Here is a 16,686-nt window from a genome sequence, read left to right as displayed (position 1 = left end):
AGCTCCATCATCTTGTTTATGAGAGAGATATGAAATATTAGCAGGCTCGCTAAAAACTCATATTTCTTCCACCAACCCTGCCCGGCGCTGCTCCAGCTCCACATCCGTCAGAAAGCTCTCACAAGACCCCCACCCACCCTGGAGTTTGAGTTTTTCATCAGAGACGAATTATCACAAATCAGAGTCTTGAGATTAAATATAACATGATGAATGCGTTTGGCATAAAACCAGTCATTTACATGGAAGGTTAAGGTCTCTACCACACTGCATTAAGAGGATTGATGCCCTACTAAACTGTAGTTATTAAAAACATATGAGGTGCTGTGCAGCTGGGAGCGTGCACAGTTGCCATCCATTTGGCCCAAATAGAAATTACACATGTTTCTGTTAGATTGGGCCACCAATCAGGCCTTTTTTAACCATTAAATGTTAACAAGATTTATATATTATTTAAAGGGTCCAAAAAAAGTTATATATCTTTAACATTTTAAGCCAGACCCCCACATCCAAAAAAATGACATTCACTTGCTGGAAAAAAAAAGGTTCCAATTAAAAGTGAATCATAAATCAACGTCATGCAGCTTGTGTTGTGTATCCAGCCTGGTTGGGTGCTATTTTAGTGGTTTTGATCTTAAATTTGTGCAAATGTTGTGTGAGGAAAGCAGATTTTATTCAAACTGTTAATCATAGACTAAGTGATAAACAGGCAAATCATCAAAGCCTCTGTAGAAAGTCCATGTCAGCACATTTTCTTATACCTCTAGTTCTCTTAATTTGAAATCATGTTAGATACACTTTTCTGGTATTTCACCCCTCTTGTTTTCTTGTATTGTACCATTGTTTGAGCTGTGTGACCTTCATTCTCTATAGGCGACATCCTCCTTCATTTATTGCGAGAAGATGTGAAAGAAAATGACTGTTTTGATGAGTCAGTTGCCCAGATTTTAAATATATGTGGGATTTAAAACTGCTCTGGAGGGTGGAACTTAATGGAGCCCTAATTGAACATAATTAGGGGTCAGGCAATTTGGCTGGGTGGAATGGAAGCCAGCACCTGCTCTGTATAAATATTCATCACCGTAGGCCCCCCCTGCCTTCTCCCTTCCTCTGTGCTTCAGTTTTTTCATGTTACTTCAGGGGTGGGTCGACCAACCTTTTGACTGTCTGCGCCTATAGGCGGACAGAAAGCCTTTGAGGCGATCCCAGACTAGACCATGTGAACTATTGTGGTGTTAACAAAGTTCTTTAGCTGCGTTGAGCGTAGCTGATATTGTGTCCCATAGCTGACAAGTCTGTGTCAATCAGCCAGCTGATGGGAGGCTTTTCCACAGCTGCTCATAAAGCGTGGCACGAACACGACCTTGAAAAGCCATTCAGACCAAGAAATGTCTCTAGAGCAGAACCCAGTGAAACCTTTAGGCTATATCACATTTCATTTGGAGGAAAGTTGTAGTGAGTTTCTGACTTCTTTTTAAAACTGCTCATTTGATCAGTAGAAGAGTTTGAAGTGGAGTTTCTTGAGTTTTATCACCGGAGGGGTTGACTGTGTGAACACAATTAAAAAAAACTTCAATTTTAGAAGAATTGTTTTTTTAGAGTAGATAAAACTCATAGCCTGTTGACCTTTGCTTTTAATGTACAGCAATACATTTGTTGTTAAGTGTTTACAATCTCTGCCCTCTTTCTCTGTGTTTTTGTTTGATGTATTCTATTAGTTATTCACTGGGGACACACAAAAACTTTTACTTTATCAACTTTATCAATATCCCAGTCCTCCAGCTAAAGTGACTACCTTTTATATCTGCCATGAACGTTACCCTTTTTAGTCCAACCTCTGTTTTTATAGTGAGCCTCCCTTTTTGTAATGTTCTGTTGCATTTTCTAGCGTCAAATAACTATTGTGTTTTCCACACTTTAAAGCCTTAATTTCTTTTTTAAATAAATCAATGGTGCCCGTAATAATCTGGAGTTCCTTATGGATTCATTCTGTTTGCATTTACTGATATTGAAGTCATACTGAGAGGTACACGGCACTCTGTCAAAATGTTAGTCTGTATGTTTTGTTTTTGTTTTATAATACGCTAATGTGGCTAACATGCAGCATAGTCAGACTGTGTTTTTTTTTTTTTTTTTTTATATACGCTAACGCAGCTAACATGTACCGTAGTCGGACTGTTTTCTTTTACACATTACTGACAAGGCTGGGAGTTGGCGTATTCACAGTAACGTTTGTTTTAGCAGCATTAGTCTTTTTATTTTTAAGAATTGCAAACAAGGTTGACTTTTTTTTTTATTTTTATTATACGGTAACGTGGCTAATGTTTAGCAGTGTTGGACCGTATTTAAGTATTACTAACAAGGTTGGGAGTTAGCGTAGTCACAGTAACGTTTGCTTTGGTGGTATCAGTCTGTTTTTCTTACTAAATGCCAACAAGGTTGGATGTTCTGTAAATTTTGCCAACACGGCTAATGTTTAGCTGTGTTAGACTGTTTTCCATACGTGTTATTAACATGGTTGGGACCTAGCGTAGTCACAGTAACCACAGTAACCACAGTAACGTTTGTATTACCCATATCAGCCTGTTTTTTACGTGTTGCCAACAAGGTTGGGAGTTAAAGGTGTTGTGAATATGCCAAGAAAACCAACGTGTAGCAGGTTACAAACAAGTTGTAGAGTGTACGCAGTTAAATTCTGAATAACTGATGGACGCATCTCAGACTCATTTGTTTTGCCTAATGTATGTTATAGTTTAATGCTCTTTATGTATTGCATTCGTTCAAAATTAGAGGATTTATTGACAGAGTGCCTTATAACCAAGTGTGCTCTATAGTGAGGAAAACACGGAAACAGAAAAATGGATAGAATTAACAAATAATCCAGAATAAGGGATCTTTTAGTGTCATATTGAGCTTTAAACAAACCTTTTGTTATAACACTTTTACAAATATTGATTTCAAACTTTTGCAGCATTTATTTTCATCTTTAACTGGCCCCAAATCTACAACTTTTTCCATCTCCCTCACTGGACTTTTCCTTTTTATTCAAGCACTTACATCCTTGCGTACACACTCTTCAGCAACCGCCTCTCTGGCTCTCCTTCTGGGGTCGATGTGGTATTTAGGGTCAGACAAGAGCCCCAGTCATCGCGTCGTCCCAGGCAGTCCTCCTTAGGCTGCTCTGCAGACGTTGCACGCCAGCTTGTCTCGCCCAATCGCCTCAAAGTGCTTTGGAAAACCACAGTGGCTGCGACTAGCCCTCCTTACAGCCAACGGAAAAGCTGGATGTTGGTGGGGAGGGAACATTCTCTCATTCTGTTATTGGAGTATACATGAGAGCTATAAAACATCTTTCTGCCTGAGAGATCTCTTCCGTTGAGAACTTTTCACTTTTTCCGCCCTGCTCTTTGGCTCTTCCTCTTGGCCCTCAGCACAGACGGTGATTCGCTGCTCCGCTAAAGCCGGGAGGGAGTTTCCACGTGTCCTCCAGTGTGTCAGGGTGTGTGTGTGTGTGTTAGTCAGACGTGGTGAGCGTATGTTGCTTTAAGACTGAATGAGCATTGACAGGGAGAATCTACTTGGAGATTCAAAGAACTCTAGCTACATTACTCCTTTGCAAGCTCTTCAAAGGGCTTTTAGATTAAAGCCTGGGCCACAGAGGTAAGACACGTTATGGACTCTGTTTTATCTCTCCTCCTTTTGTTTCTTTTGTTTACTGAACTAAAATGAGACTGGGGTGGAGGGGTTCACTGTTTTTGTTAGTAAAATCTTGCTTTACATGGCTTTCCATATAAGCTGTCAGTGTAGTGCCTCGATGACCTCTTAGGACTTTATCACTTCTCCTGATAGGCTACAAGATTTTCAGCAACTATCTTGCATTCTTTTTGAGGTTAACTAAGTTTGACACACTTCTATTATTAGAGAGGCTGTATGCTTGCATAGTAGAAGTGCATTAAAGCGCAGTCAATCGTTTGCCTTGGCCTCCATCGGAACGGTGTACGCGCATAAATCTTTTCCAAACACTGCCATGTCAGTCTTGGTAGAGCGCCAGAAGCTGAGTTTTTAAATGTATAATGAAAAAGTTTGAAAGTCACTTAACAAGCACTTTGATGGATGTTTGGTAGCTTTGGCTGAATCCACCCCACAAGTAATATGAGCTCCCAGTCAGTGATTCATAGACGTTTCTCCTCATAAGCAAACAACCCCAGGATACTTTCAATCTTGTATATGTGACAAAAAGCCCAGCAGGAGATGGCCTGGCGTTTGGCTCCAGCTGCAGTTTTCTGTTTCTCTTCCCTTCGTATTGTTGTTTGAATGCCGAAAGGACCTGTGGTTTGATTTGCATAAGCTTGTGAGCGGAGCTGTTGGCACTCTGTTCCTTTAAGAGCTCAGCTGTCGCAGCGCCAGAGGAAAGTGATAAGAGACGAGTCTCATGGGTTCTGATTTGACATGAGGGGGTTAGCTGTGTGTTAACTTTTCCGAACAACAACAAATGACCTCAGACATCCTAGTTTGCAGCAACAGAACCTTCAATCCGAGCATTTTTAAGAGAAACATCCAAAAAGTGTCATGAAAAAGTATATTTTAGTTTCTTCAACCTGTTCTCTTCATCTACTTTGATGCAGACGTGAGACTCTTAGAGGTGGTCTTCATGAAGGTAAAACAGTTTCGTCCTACAGACTTCATGCACAGACTGTGTTTATAGCATAATGAGGTGTGGCCCTTCTTTTTTGCCAGTGTCCAAAACTGAGGACACACACAGTGTCAGACTAAACACGAAGCTTAAACGTAGGAGTTGCTCAAGGGGCAGTTGAAGAAGAATGCCAGGTCATAGGGTGTGTGGAGGAGCACCGGGGTGGCAGTGGTCTCTTGGCCCCGGAGCAGATGGCCTGCAGGAAGCCTTTTTGACAAGAACAGGGCCTGAAGGGGAAGAGGGCGGGCGGGTTCAGGACTGGGCGCAGTGGTTAGCAGCTAAAAGGGAAGGCTTGTCTTGTTGTTCTCAAAAAAAAGTCTCACAATACGACGGTTCAGCTTTCGGCAGAAGGCAGACGTGTGCATCTTCAGACTTGTGTGTTGGCACGCCTTCGGGCCTTTCATGTACCCAGCTCTGCTCCGGCTGAATAAACTTTGCAAGAAAGGCATCAGGAGTGGTGTGAAAGGGAAGTAGTCAGTGTGACAAGCTGGACAACCTGCTTTATGTTGACTGTTGGTCTAGTCGGCAGCTGCTTTCTTGTCTTCATCGTAAAAGATTTGTGTAAATTTCTCCGTCCGGTTGTCATCTTCTCTCTGAATTCATTCCAAAGTAGAGCTATGGGGAGAAATTTGATGAATCAAATCAATCTTTACTTTGAAAATGCTAATTTGATTTATCCAATCCATGAATTTGATTTCCTTTAAAGACTCACTCCAATGAATATTGCCGTTTTTAACATTTTTCTGATGATGGAGGAAATTTAGAGAAAATTAAGCCTAAATTTGCCTGAATAATAATTAAAAGATAATTGAAACAGTTTTAAAATAAATCAAAAATGATAGGAGTGGGACTTTAAGGCAATTTTTATGCTAAAACTGATTTTTTGTTTGAATGGAAATTAAAAAAGGAAATTTAATGAACATATTTGCCAGTTCAGTATTTTGGGAACATATTTACCAGTTCAGTATTTTGGGATTGGAGCCCAGCTGTAGTGAGACGTGTTTCCGCATAACTTGAAGGCAAAGCCATTCCAAGTTTCCTGAAGAAGGAAATCAAAGTGCAGTTGAACAAAATACTACAGTTTTTGTTTTTTGTTTTTTGGAGTTCTGAGAAGCAAAACTTATCAGTTAAGGATAGAAGTTGTGTATTTTTTTGCTGCAATCAAGCTGCTCCAATAGATGGCTCATATGTTTAATCAACTCCATTGTAATGCCTTTTTCTTTTGACTAGAAATTGGAGCAAATGATGGCTAACCCCTCGATCAGTTCCAAGTTTTGTTGGAGTGTCTTTATCCAAGTTTCCATTGGCCTTTTGAGTGATTCTTCTACACATTTGCTTTAAAAAAGGATTTAATTTCTTGGAGGTTTTCTGTTTTTAAGCCCTTTACCTAAACCTAGGACTGAAATTGTTTTTTCAAAGCCACATATTTTTATTCAACAGTAGTCCATCGTCCAATATGAAAGCATTGATGTATCTTGGTTTTCATAAAGAGCAGACGGTTCTAGCTTTTAACTGACTGATTCTCTTACAGTGCAAACTGCTTATACAGATATGTATCATATTACATAAATGATGGTCTCAAGATAGTCTCAAGATACTACAGGAAGCCTCAACAAATAGCCACCCTTTAGCACGTCTTCTTTGCGCTCTCCGGGACACTCAGGGAAACGGAGCATTTAAAAATAAACAGGCGAGTAAACTGTAGCCGGCTTTGAAAGAGAAAAAAAAAAAAAAAGAACCCAAAGCAGCTGAAGGACGACGTCATTAACTTGCGGAAAAATGCATCTCGTGTTTGGCTTGGACAGCTGATTTGGGGAAAGTTACTCTCAGGGAGGAGAGACTTTTCCAACAAGTCCTGCAGTAGATCTGCTACTTTACTTTTCTGCAGTGCAAAGCTCAGCCAGGGTAACTGCTCTTTGCATTTTTGTGAGAAATAGTCTTGCCTCCGTCGCATTGTCAGGATCATTTATTGCAAGAATTGGAACATTCAAAACTTTGGCAAAATAGTTCACTTCCAAAAGCTCTTGAGGTCTATTTTTGAACTTGCACACCTGTGATCAAGTGAGAAGCTCATTACACAAAGCAAATTACAACGTTGCGGGAAGGAAACTAATTCACCGTCTTCCTGTGTGTTTCAGGTGAGCCAGAGATCAGAGGAATGAGTTTATTTTCAGAAATGAGACACGTGTAGAAGCTCTACTTGGGAGAGAGACTTTCCGCCAGGTGAGTGCAACAATTCAGGTTATGCCGTTCGCTGTAGTCTTCCGTCATTGTGGATCCACTTGTTTTAAAGGATTCCTATAGCTTCGTAATCTACTTTGGGAGCTAAGTAAAAGACTTCAAGGCCGCACCTGTTATGTAATTGTGTCACAAATGCTGGCAGACACAGCCTCTCACCAGCGCCTGCATCCCTGCAATTTACCTTCTGCAGCGCTGTAATGAAACGTCTGCCTCACTAGGGCTCCAAAGTAAGACTCTGTCTGAAGTCATTTTTCATTCTCCTCTTAGGATTGTCACAGGCATCAACTGTGACAGTGTAAAACTTGATCAGATCACTCAACTTTTTTCCAAATTGTGCTGTAAAATGGAAAAAAAAAGGTTTGACTGTAACAGGTTTTCTCACTAAGACTGTGGAAGAACTACTGTTTGACTCCACGTAGCACTTCTGTATTATTTATCGCTCGAGTATTAAGTTAGTTTTTTTCCATCTTGTGTTGTGACATTTATTATTCTGCATTTTCTGGACTTGTTTTCTTTGCTTTTCCAGGCTAAGATGGGAAATTCAGAGAGCCAGTACAGCATTGAGAGTCCCAAAGCCACAAACTTTACCTTTCCCGGGAAACAGAAGCCATATTCACTAAAGCTCCGCTCGGCCAAAGAGGATGTTCTGTCACCACATATGTGGTGGAAAAACACCCCTATCGGCTCTAGGTACAGGTCTTCGTGTGGGGGCCGTGGTTGCCTGTCCCCTCCTAAAAGCTACCATGGAACCAGGGGGAGTCAAAGTGAGCACCGGTCGCACCGATCCCCTGGTTGTGTGATCCGAAGACGACACATGTCCGATGATTACGACGAAAATCCGTACGGAGCTGAGCTCAACGGACATGTGCTGAACGGACACAGTGACGAGGTTTTAGAGGAGCAGAGCAGTCCAAGGGTGGTGATAAGAAAGGACGGTACTTTAAGGGTGGAGTTTACCAACGGTTCTGGAAACCCCCTCCTCCTAGATGCGACCTCTGGCCCCGTTCAGCTGCTGAAGTTCTCTCCCAATCTGGAGACCACCTCCACTCCCAGTTTGCCTGGTTCAAGTGGAAGCAGACAGGATGATCACTGCGGTGGTCCACCGCCAGCTTCTACCTCCTCCACAGCCAGAACCAGCAAAGGGAGCTCGCTCAGCTCTGAAGGGTCCTGGTATGACTCTCCATGGGGGCCCAGCACGGAGCTCTGTGAGCAGGAAAAACCTTGTTCAACCAGCAGAACATTAGTCCACTCCCCCATCCACCAGCACGACTCCTTCACAGAACAGCCAACCCTTGTGTCCATCACAGACCTTTATAAGGACTCCACTATGGCTGCTACTTTCCCCACAGCCAGGGACTTGTCCTCCCAATTACAAGAGTCTCCCCCGGGCCGGAGGCCTCACCGAGCCTCCTTCGCCTCGATTCTAGACGTTCCCCTTGAGGAGGAATGCGCAGAATCCCCCAAATACTTGTCTTACACTCTACCCTGCCGCAGACCCAAAGCTCACACCATCAGTGAAGACATAAACCAGTACGAGAGCCATGAACAGCACCAGGAGCAGGCTGGAAATGAGTTTGGATTCAACAAGAAGGACTCCCTCAGAAACCGGATTAGACGCTTCAGTGACTGGACAGGAAGCTTGAGCCGCAAAAAAAAGAAGACGCAGGTGAGTCTGAGCTGGGGTTGTTTAGGCATATGGAGTTTTAAGATTATGACATCAAAATAGAATAGAATTTGTAATATAAACTCATCATGTCACCACCATATCTTTTAGATTATATTTTGCTAAATTACAGCAGCAAAAAATGCATAATAAATAAGATAAAAAATATAATGTAATAGTTGCACTGGAGTATAAGTTTCACTTTTGGGATACATTTATTTCTCAAAATACGGGGGAATTTAGTATATTAACCCAACATATGAACAGTTACTCAGATAACTGTAGCATAAAGAACACACTAACAAGTCAACTAAACTCTTTATATCACTTCAAATCACTAAATTCATTGAATTCTTCATCTTCTGTGTCACTTTGGAACAATTCTGTTAAGCTTGGTGTAAAACAGAATGGTTCTTCTTCTGTGTAGCTGTCAGTAGAAAATACTGATACACACACATGCAGCGCCCCCTAGCTGTTGTTACTATGTATTAAAATAAACAAATCAAGTGGCACTTGAGTATGAGTCGCACCCCTGGCCAATCTATGCAACATATACTCCTAAAAATACCACCTTTATTTGGTGTGTTAGTTATTGCAGGTTCCTATTAAGATAGATTAATTTGATTTTTGAGCCACAGTGGTTGTCCTGGCACATCTAGCCTCAACACATATGTCCTGGTCCACAACACCAGCTGTCCAGGACCAGGCACCGTAGGGTGAGACAAAATGAAAGTGGTTAGGCAGTCAGTCTGGCTTTCAGGAGGACATAGGAGTGACTTTAACCACACTGGAGCATCCTCTGAGGACGAGGAGTCGGGATCTGATGTGCATCTGTCACAATGAGTTATCAGGAGTGGGTAAGTCCTGCTGTCTCTCTGTGATGGTTAGCTGTGCAGCCTCTTTTGCATCCCAAACAGCTGAAAAACTCCTGTTTATCAGTCAGCTGAAGTTGACAGCAGCCAAGATGTTGATCCGACTGAACATATTTCTTAGATTAGCAAGGATTTACAGTTTGATAAAAACGTGATTTTTAGAGTAAGGTGCTAAAAAATTTGAGGAAAATCTGATTTCAAATGACTGTCACGAGTCAGCCCTACAACATATAATCTACAGGAATAATCAGCTTTCTTAGCGAATTAACTTGACGAAGGGGAAATATTCCCGGTAATCCTGAACGATTGTCCCTCTCTGTTATTTTGGCTTGAAAGTGATTGTTTTTGTATTCATTTGTTCAGCTTAGAGTTTTACAAGTGCAGTTTGGGAACTGCAAAGAGGATCGCTGTAAGCCTCTGGGAGTCTCTGACGAGGGAAACTAAACCCCGGCCGGAGATTTAACTCCACCCCTCCTGTAATGTTAATGAATGACTTCGCCTTGTTGAGTGGAGATTTTCAGGGCTCCCATCACGCTCCTCAGGGAAGTAAATCTGCTAATAGGGATTTGTGCTCAATCACTTGAGTCTTAGAGCAAAACAAAAGAACAGTTACAGCGTTCAGTGGACGCTTTTCCGTCACGCTCGTGTGAAGAATGTGTGAGATTTGTGCCAAATCAGCATAAAGTCCTCAGCAAAATAAATGAGCTACTCTGCATTGCACCTGACCCTACAGTGCAGATATGTTCCCTGTATACTGGCAATACCCTTCATCCATGTGCTGGTTTTATCTGGTTAATTGAGCATTCACAGATTTGTAAATGAATTTGAAATTATTCCGATTTTGTTGTTTTTTATCAATTCTGAGAAGTAGGGATGGGTTTAGACTAATTCTTTAATTGATAATTGGTTTAAAAAAAACATAATTTATTGCATTTATTCAAGACAAAAAATGCTTTTAACATAGTTTTAATGTAAGAATTGATTATTTTACAAATGAAAGTTTCTCCATTGTTCAGAATGAATCCCTTGTGTGAACAATATTTTTAATAACTAAAGAAAATATGTTTTAAAATGAATTTTTAAGGTTGCAAATTCTGGCATTGACTACCAGCCCAACAAAACTGCAAAAAGATTAATCCAACCTCCATATGTCTCCCAGTGAAAGTCTCCTTTCAGCACATCAGCGTAAAGTAGTTGTCCCTCCAGCTTTGGTTCCCCTCCACCTGAACTTGTGGGTTTAAAGGTCAAACTGGGACTCTAATGCTACGACCAAGAACCTGCTGGTAATAGAAAACAGCTGCAGCACGACTTCTAGGATAAATGTGTAGAGCTGTTACACAGCATACATTCCCTTACATGCATACCAACAACATGTTGCATTTGAGTGCTAGACACACTGGAACAAACAATGGACACACTTCACAATTTCCAAATGGGAGCTTTATGGCATTTCTAAAAGGATACTTACAAATAGAGATTATGGAACTTGTATTAGGTCAAAGAAAACAAACAGAAAAGAGAAGGAGCTCCAGCACACGCCGAGCGTCTGAAAGACGAGAGTCCTCCACTCGCAGAATCAATGCTGCAATCTAATCTAGTGGAGGCTGACCGTCATTAGGTTTGAAAGGACGGGATTCCATCAAGTGTTCATTTGGGGAGCGAGAAAGCCACATCAGACCTTTTAAACGACGTGAAATCATCCAAGTCGAGAGGGGTTCCAACCTCCCAGGTGCCATCACAGGAGATTCGTCCCACTTTCTTTGCTCTGTGAAAAATTTAGCGGCTTTGAAGTGGGGTTCGAGTGATTTAAAAAAAAAAAATTAAAAAAAAGTTCAGCTGTGCCTCAGGGCTAATTGAAAGGAGAACGTTTGAATTCTGCCCCCGTCTGAGCTTCTGCTGCGTTTCCAGGAGTCGATATCTTGAGGTTATGGTTGAAGGTTAATTCTGTAACCAGCCTTCTGAAACATAACAAACAATGTTTTACTTCTGATTTGTCAAACTCTCTCAAACTCCTTGTTCCTCTTTAGGACACCAGATATAAGGACATGAGCGACGCCTTTGACAGCGGTGTCGATGGGTTGACTGCAGACACCAGCTCCCCCTCCCAGGTTTCCAGCCTGCTGTGGTTTCCTGGAGCGTCCAGGACGCAATCCTCAGGAGCCATACACCAAACAACCAGCGACGCCGTCCGCCAGAACATCTACGAGAACTTCATGCGAGAGCTGGAGACGGGCGCCGGACATGGAGGAGGAGAAAGGAGAGACCCCTCCACCGAGGATGGGGAGAGCAGCAGCGAGTCTGCCGAGGGCTCCTTGGAGCAGCTGGATCTGCTGTTCGAGAAGGAGCAGGGCGTGGTCAGGCGTGCCGGCTGGCTCTCTTTCAAACCGTTGGTCACCCTGCACAAGGACAGAAAGCTGGAGCTGGTCACCCGCCGCAGGTGGAAGCAGTACTGGGTCACCCTGAAAGGTATTTTTTGAAACTGACAAATACTAACAAACGACTTTCCAAATCATTCAGGATTAAAATAAAGAATCTAAATGTCCACTTGTCCTTGTCATGAGTGGTTGTCCGTCCATCAAATAATAAGGGATAAAATAACTAAGAAAAAAAGTAATGGTTCTGCTTTTCTGACATATTTTATTTGTAGTTTTCTGAATTACAGTCATGTTTTTCTGACTTTATTACACATTTTTGTGCATTTAGTTTGTAATCCCTGCACAAGGTTCATTTCTGAACTTCTTAATTCTCTTTTTCTGTCTCCTTCCTTTCCTTTTTTTACTTTTCCAGGGTGTACGTTGCTGTTCTATGAAACCTACAGTAAAGGCTCTCCGGAGCAGGAGCTGTCTCCTCGCTACGCCCTCCTGGCTGAAGACAGCATCGTCCAGGCAGTTCCTGAACACCCCAAGAGGGAGAACGTGTTCTGCCTGAGCAACTCGTACGGAGACGTCTACCTGTTCCAGGTGAGGCCCGTTGGCTGATGCGCTGCTCTTACCTTAAAATTGTTTTGGGATCTGTTACTCAATCGCAATCCTATTTGATCTATTTTTCAAAGCGTTTCCATTGTTCTTTTAATTATGATTAATTGAGTTTTGGTAAAAAACAAAAATAACTATGTTGTTTTCTAGGTTATAGTTTCTGCAGAGTGACTGATTTTTCATCCAATATGTTGCCGTCGTATATACCAAAGAACTGTGTTTTCTTGCTTCTAAATTGTATCTAACACGCATCTGCAGGTCCAAGCCCCGTACGCCCCTCGAGATCACATGACAGCAATTCTTCTGCAATCCAAAGGATAAAAAGCTAAAGTTTTATCTCTTCGTCTTTTCAGGCCACCAACCAGACTGACTTGGAAAACTGGGTGACGGCCATCCACTCTGCCAGCGCCTCGCTGCTGGCGAAGCGGCAGGGCAAAGAAGACACGGTGCGTCTGCTGCGCAGCCAGGTCCGCAGCCTGCTGCAGAAGATCGACATGGACGGCAAGATGAAGAAGATGGCGGAGCTGCAGCTGACTGTTGTGGGCGACCCCAAAAACCGCAAAGCTATAGAGAACCAGGTGAGGCCTTTTTTTTGTTTTTCATGTTGATCCGGTGAATTGATGTTTCGTTGACGTTGTGTGCTAGCTCCTCTTGGTTTTAACAACCACATCATGTGGCCTACTTAACGTTCCTTATTTGGTTGCTGTGGTGGCAAGCCGGTGCTTTATTTTTGTTTGTGGGTGGGTGAAGTGGCCTAAATTCATCGGTCCCCAAACGCATGGCTGGAGGCTCGGGGGAGCAGCTCGCTCCCTTAGCATCAGATTGGGATTCCAGATGTTTCTCGGTAATGGGCTCTCTAACCATGCATTATCCTCTTCCTCCTCCTCCTCCTCGATGCAGCCTGAGGGGAGAATCCAGAGCTCTTAGAGATTCACTGCACCCCGCATTGTGCAGAGGGGCAGGAAAAGACCTATAGCTCATTAAAAGCTCTAGGACTTTTACAGGAAATTAAACATACTTAATAGAAAGCGGGGAATTCTAGTGAGTCTTATACCTACCGCTAAGGTGGTCAGCCATTTAAGGACGATATTAAAGCAAATGTTCATAAAGGAGCCTGATCTGGAGAATTATGGTCATCTATAATTCGTTACAAACTACAAACGAAGCTCAGCGGTAGTGACCAACGTAGACGTTACTCCCTGACAGCTAGACAGACTTACTTCATGCTTTTGTCTGTTTCCAATTAACCAGCATGCCACCTCAGAGACACCGTCAGACCTGGAGTGAGTGATAGGGTCAGGAGGGGTATGGGACAGGACTGATAAAGGCGCCTCTAGGCTGATGGTAGATTTAGGGTTTTGCTGAGGTTGTCTAGCACCAGCAGGGCATTACTTTGATGTCCTCTCCACCCCACTCATGTTTGCTGAAATCCATTCTAGCAGACCTTCTTTAAACCCTCCTTCACACACTGAGGAAACTCCTGAAGTCTAAAAGACGTATCATGAGTCGAGATCTATCAGAGAAGATGAGAAAAGCTCAGATATCTGGAAGCTGTGTACTCGGGGCCAAATGAGTCCAACCATGTTTCCCCGCCTTTTTTTGTCTGTTTGCTACCCTGTTTTATTTAAGCCTGTTTTGTGCACAAGGAAGATGAAATGTAATCTGCAAAACTGAACAAGGAAGGAAAAAGAAATCTCATTGTGAATGATTCACTCTCAGCATGACTCACTAAATCAAATTCGGGCACAAAGCTTTTTCTCTTTTCCTTTTTTACATCCATGGAGATGCCAGAAATATCTAGATAGTTGGAAAACAGTATATTCCAAATGAGTGGAACTCTGATCTGTTCTAGAGTTTTGTGCCGTGTAGTTTTTGTCAAATTCTCAACTTTTCAAGTTATGTTCACATGTGCGTTCAAGTGACCACTTTCAATGAAAAGTCTATGTAAACTAGCGCGTTTTGGGCCCAAATGTTCAAACTCCAGCTTTCGTGCATATTTTTGAGACAGTTTTTGGCCGCTACATACAAATCGTGTGCCCGTTGAGCCAAACCAGATTGAACTTCGACCTATCAGGAACTCTGATTTGATAGTGACATATGGATGGTGTCGCTTGTAATTCACAGAAGTGGCAACCACTTAAAAATTGATCATGAAGGATAAATTAATAGTTGCAGTTTGTGCCTCAGCATCAAGTTTTTCATATATTGGAACAGAGCTGTGAAAGAAAAAACCTGGAGCGGGATTTGTACAGCTTCAATGTTTTACTCCAAGCTTCTTCCAAGTGTACGTGACGAAATGCATGAGTAAATAATCAAAAAGATACAAAAATGAAGCCACTCTTTGCTCATCAAATGTGAACACCATGGGCTAAACGCCTGTTCAAGAACCGATCTTAAGAGATGAGCCTTTTTTTAAATTTCTTTTTGTGGGACACAACTATATTCTGAGTTAACAATAAAAATATTTTACAGAACTTCCATAGTTTAAATTGGGATAGGATTTGTTTTTGTTGTTGTTGAAAAGTGGCATATTCAAAGCAAATCTAAATCCCTGAAACTATCCTTTGTTATACATGCTGATTGCTATTATTTAGTGCTATAGAGACTGATTTTAGTCACCCGAAGTCGGACATAGCTGACAATTATGGGATCATGTAAAAACACTGAGCAGACAAGTCACTAAATGGTTAATTTCAGTAACTTCTCCGATCCCCATACATCTGGTAAAGTGAGCCACTCAACTTTAGCAGAGATATGTTAAGGCTTGTACGCCTGAAATTTCTAAGGATTGGTGCCACTTCATAAAATTTTACAAAGACGCAAAGCAAGGACAAAGGAAGGACTCTTGGGAGGGCCTTGATCTTTGGAAGATTGGGAATTTCACCGGAATGTACCCACGCAGAGCGCCCTCGCATTTTTACATAGAAGGTCTTCGTCTGGTGAAAGCATTTCTCTGACAAAGAATGCAAGCTGGTCTCCTAATGATCCGGGTCTGGTATGTCTTGTTAGTCGAGGCCACCTGTATGGTTACATGCGTTTTCTCCACAGACAGGGGTTGTTGCCAGACTAGTTTTTTTGGTGGGGGGGATATGCATTTTAAGATGTTTGTTTAGGATGTTCATAAAAAAAAAAAAACCACCCCGGGCTTCGTCTTAGTCTTTCCTCATCCTTAAAAGAATGTGGCCGACGTGAACAAAACCCGATGGGGCACCACAGGGCGCGTTATTGTAAATGAACTCTTGGTGCAGACCTGTTAAAGTCACTTGTTAAGGAGGGTTGTTTAAGTTGAGTGTTGTCATTAAACGCAGTCTCCAGCCTACAAGTATGTTTTTACAGCTTAGTTGTGCAGTCAGAGAGGTGGAGGGGGTGCGACTGTAAAGTAGGGGGTTTGACAGGTGGTCTGTGGAACCTCACAGATATCTCCCGAGCTGCAGCGAAATCACCGTTCGGATTTTCTCCACACTCACTCCTTTTTTCAGATCTACATTCATCCGTCAGCATCAAACCTATCTGACCTCCAACATCTGCAAGCAATTACAGCCTGATTGAAAACACATGTGTGACCCTGGAGCCCCTCCCCCTAGATATTAGTCATCATCCTTAAAATAAAATAAATAAAAAATTACAATTAATGTTTTTTTTTCTCTCTCTTTTAGATCCAGCAGTGGGAGCAGAACCTGGAGAGGTTCAACATGGACCTCTTCCGGATGCGCTGCTACCTCGCCAGCCTACAAGGTGGGGAGCTGCCCAACCCCAAGAGCCTCCTGGCTATTGCCAGCCGCCCCACCAAAAGCACCCTGGGACGCCTGGGGATTTTCTCCGTTTCCTCCTTCCATGCACTGGTAAGCTTCGCAGGCAAAAACCATTTTGATGCACTTTTTAGGGCACACCTCATTCATGAACCAGAAAGAAAAACTGTCATCTTTAATCTCATGAAACGTCTCTTTATGCACCAAAGAATTTTAAACAGGTTAAGGCTCTCTGGGTTCATTGAATCTTATTTTGCTCACAAACCTGAAATTGTCTGTTCAGATCTGTTCCAGAGACGAGGCTGCAGTCAGGAGGCGCTCTTTGTCTCTGACTTGCAGACAGCGAAAGAAAGGCCTTTTCTCCTCTCTCAAAGGCCTTGACAACCTAACAAAGAGAGGCCGTGACAAGAGACCTTCTGTATCGCAGGTACCATTGATCACACAAGGACAGACATCTCTGCATGCTCCATCTCCTGAAGCTGCACACTTTCTCTGG

At 42.4% G+C, this 16,686-nt stretch overlaps 1 protein-coding gene across 3 annotated transcripts in view; it reads left to right on the top strand.

The window, feature by feature from the left end:
* tiam2a (TIAM Rac1 associated GEF 2a) overlaps positions 1-16,686 on the top strand; it is a 65,180-nt gene that overhangs the window by 15,517 nt on the left and 32,977 nt on the right. For all 3 annotated transcript variants that reach the window (XM_024265861.2, XM_024265886.2, XM_024265853.2), the window contains exons 2-8: positions 6,829-6,913; positions 7,458-8,597; positions 11,494-11,932; positions 12,254-12,426; positions 12,795-13,019; positions 16,098-16,283; positions 16,474-16,617. In XM_024265861.2, coding sequence (XP_024121629.1) covers positions 7,464-8,597; positions 11,494-11,932; positions 12,254-12,426; positions 12,795-13,019; positions 16,098-16,283; positions 16,474-16,617 — 2,301 coding nt within the window. In that variant the 5' untranslated portion in view covers positions 6,829-6,913; positions 7,458-7,463. The remainder of the gene's footprint in view (positions 1-6,828; positions 6,914-7,457; positions 8,598-11,493; positions 11,933-12,253; positions 12,427-12,794; positions 13,020-16,097; positions 16,284-16,473; positions 16,618-16,686) is intronic.

This window comes from Oryzias melastigma, linkage group LG22, assembly GCF_002922805.2.
Source record: "Oryzias melastigma strain HK-1 linkage group LG22, ASM292280v2, whole genome shotgun sequence".
Classification (NCBI taxonomy): domain Eukaryota; kingdom Metazoa; phylum Chordata; class Actinopteri; order Beloniformes; family Adrianichthyidae; genus Oryzias; species Oryzias melastigma.
Note: the sequence above shows the minus strand (reverse complement) of the source record. Positions and strands in the feature narration are given on the sequence as shown.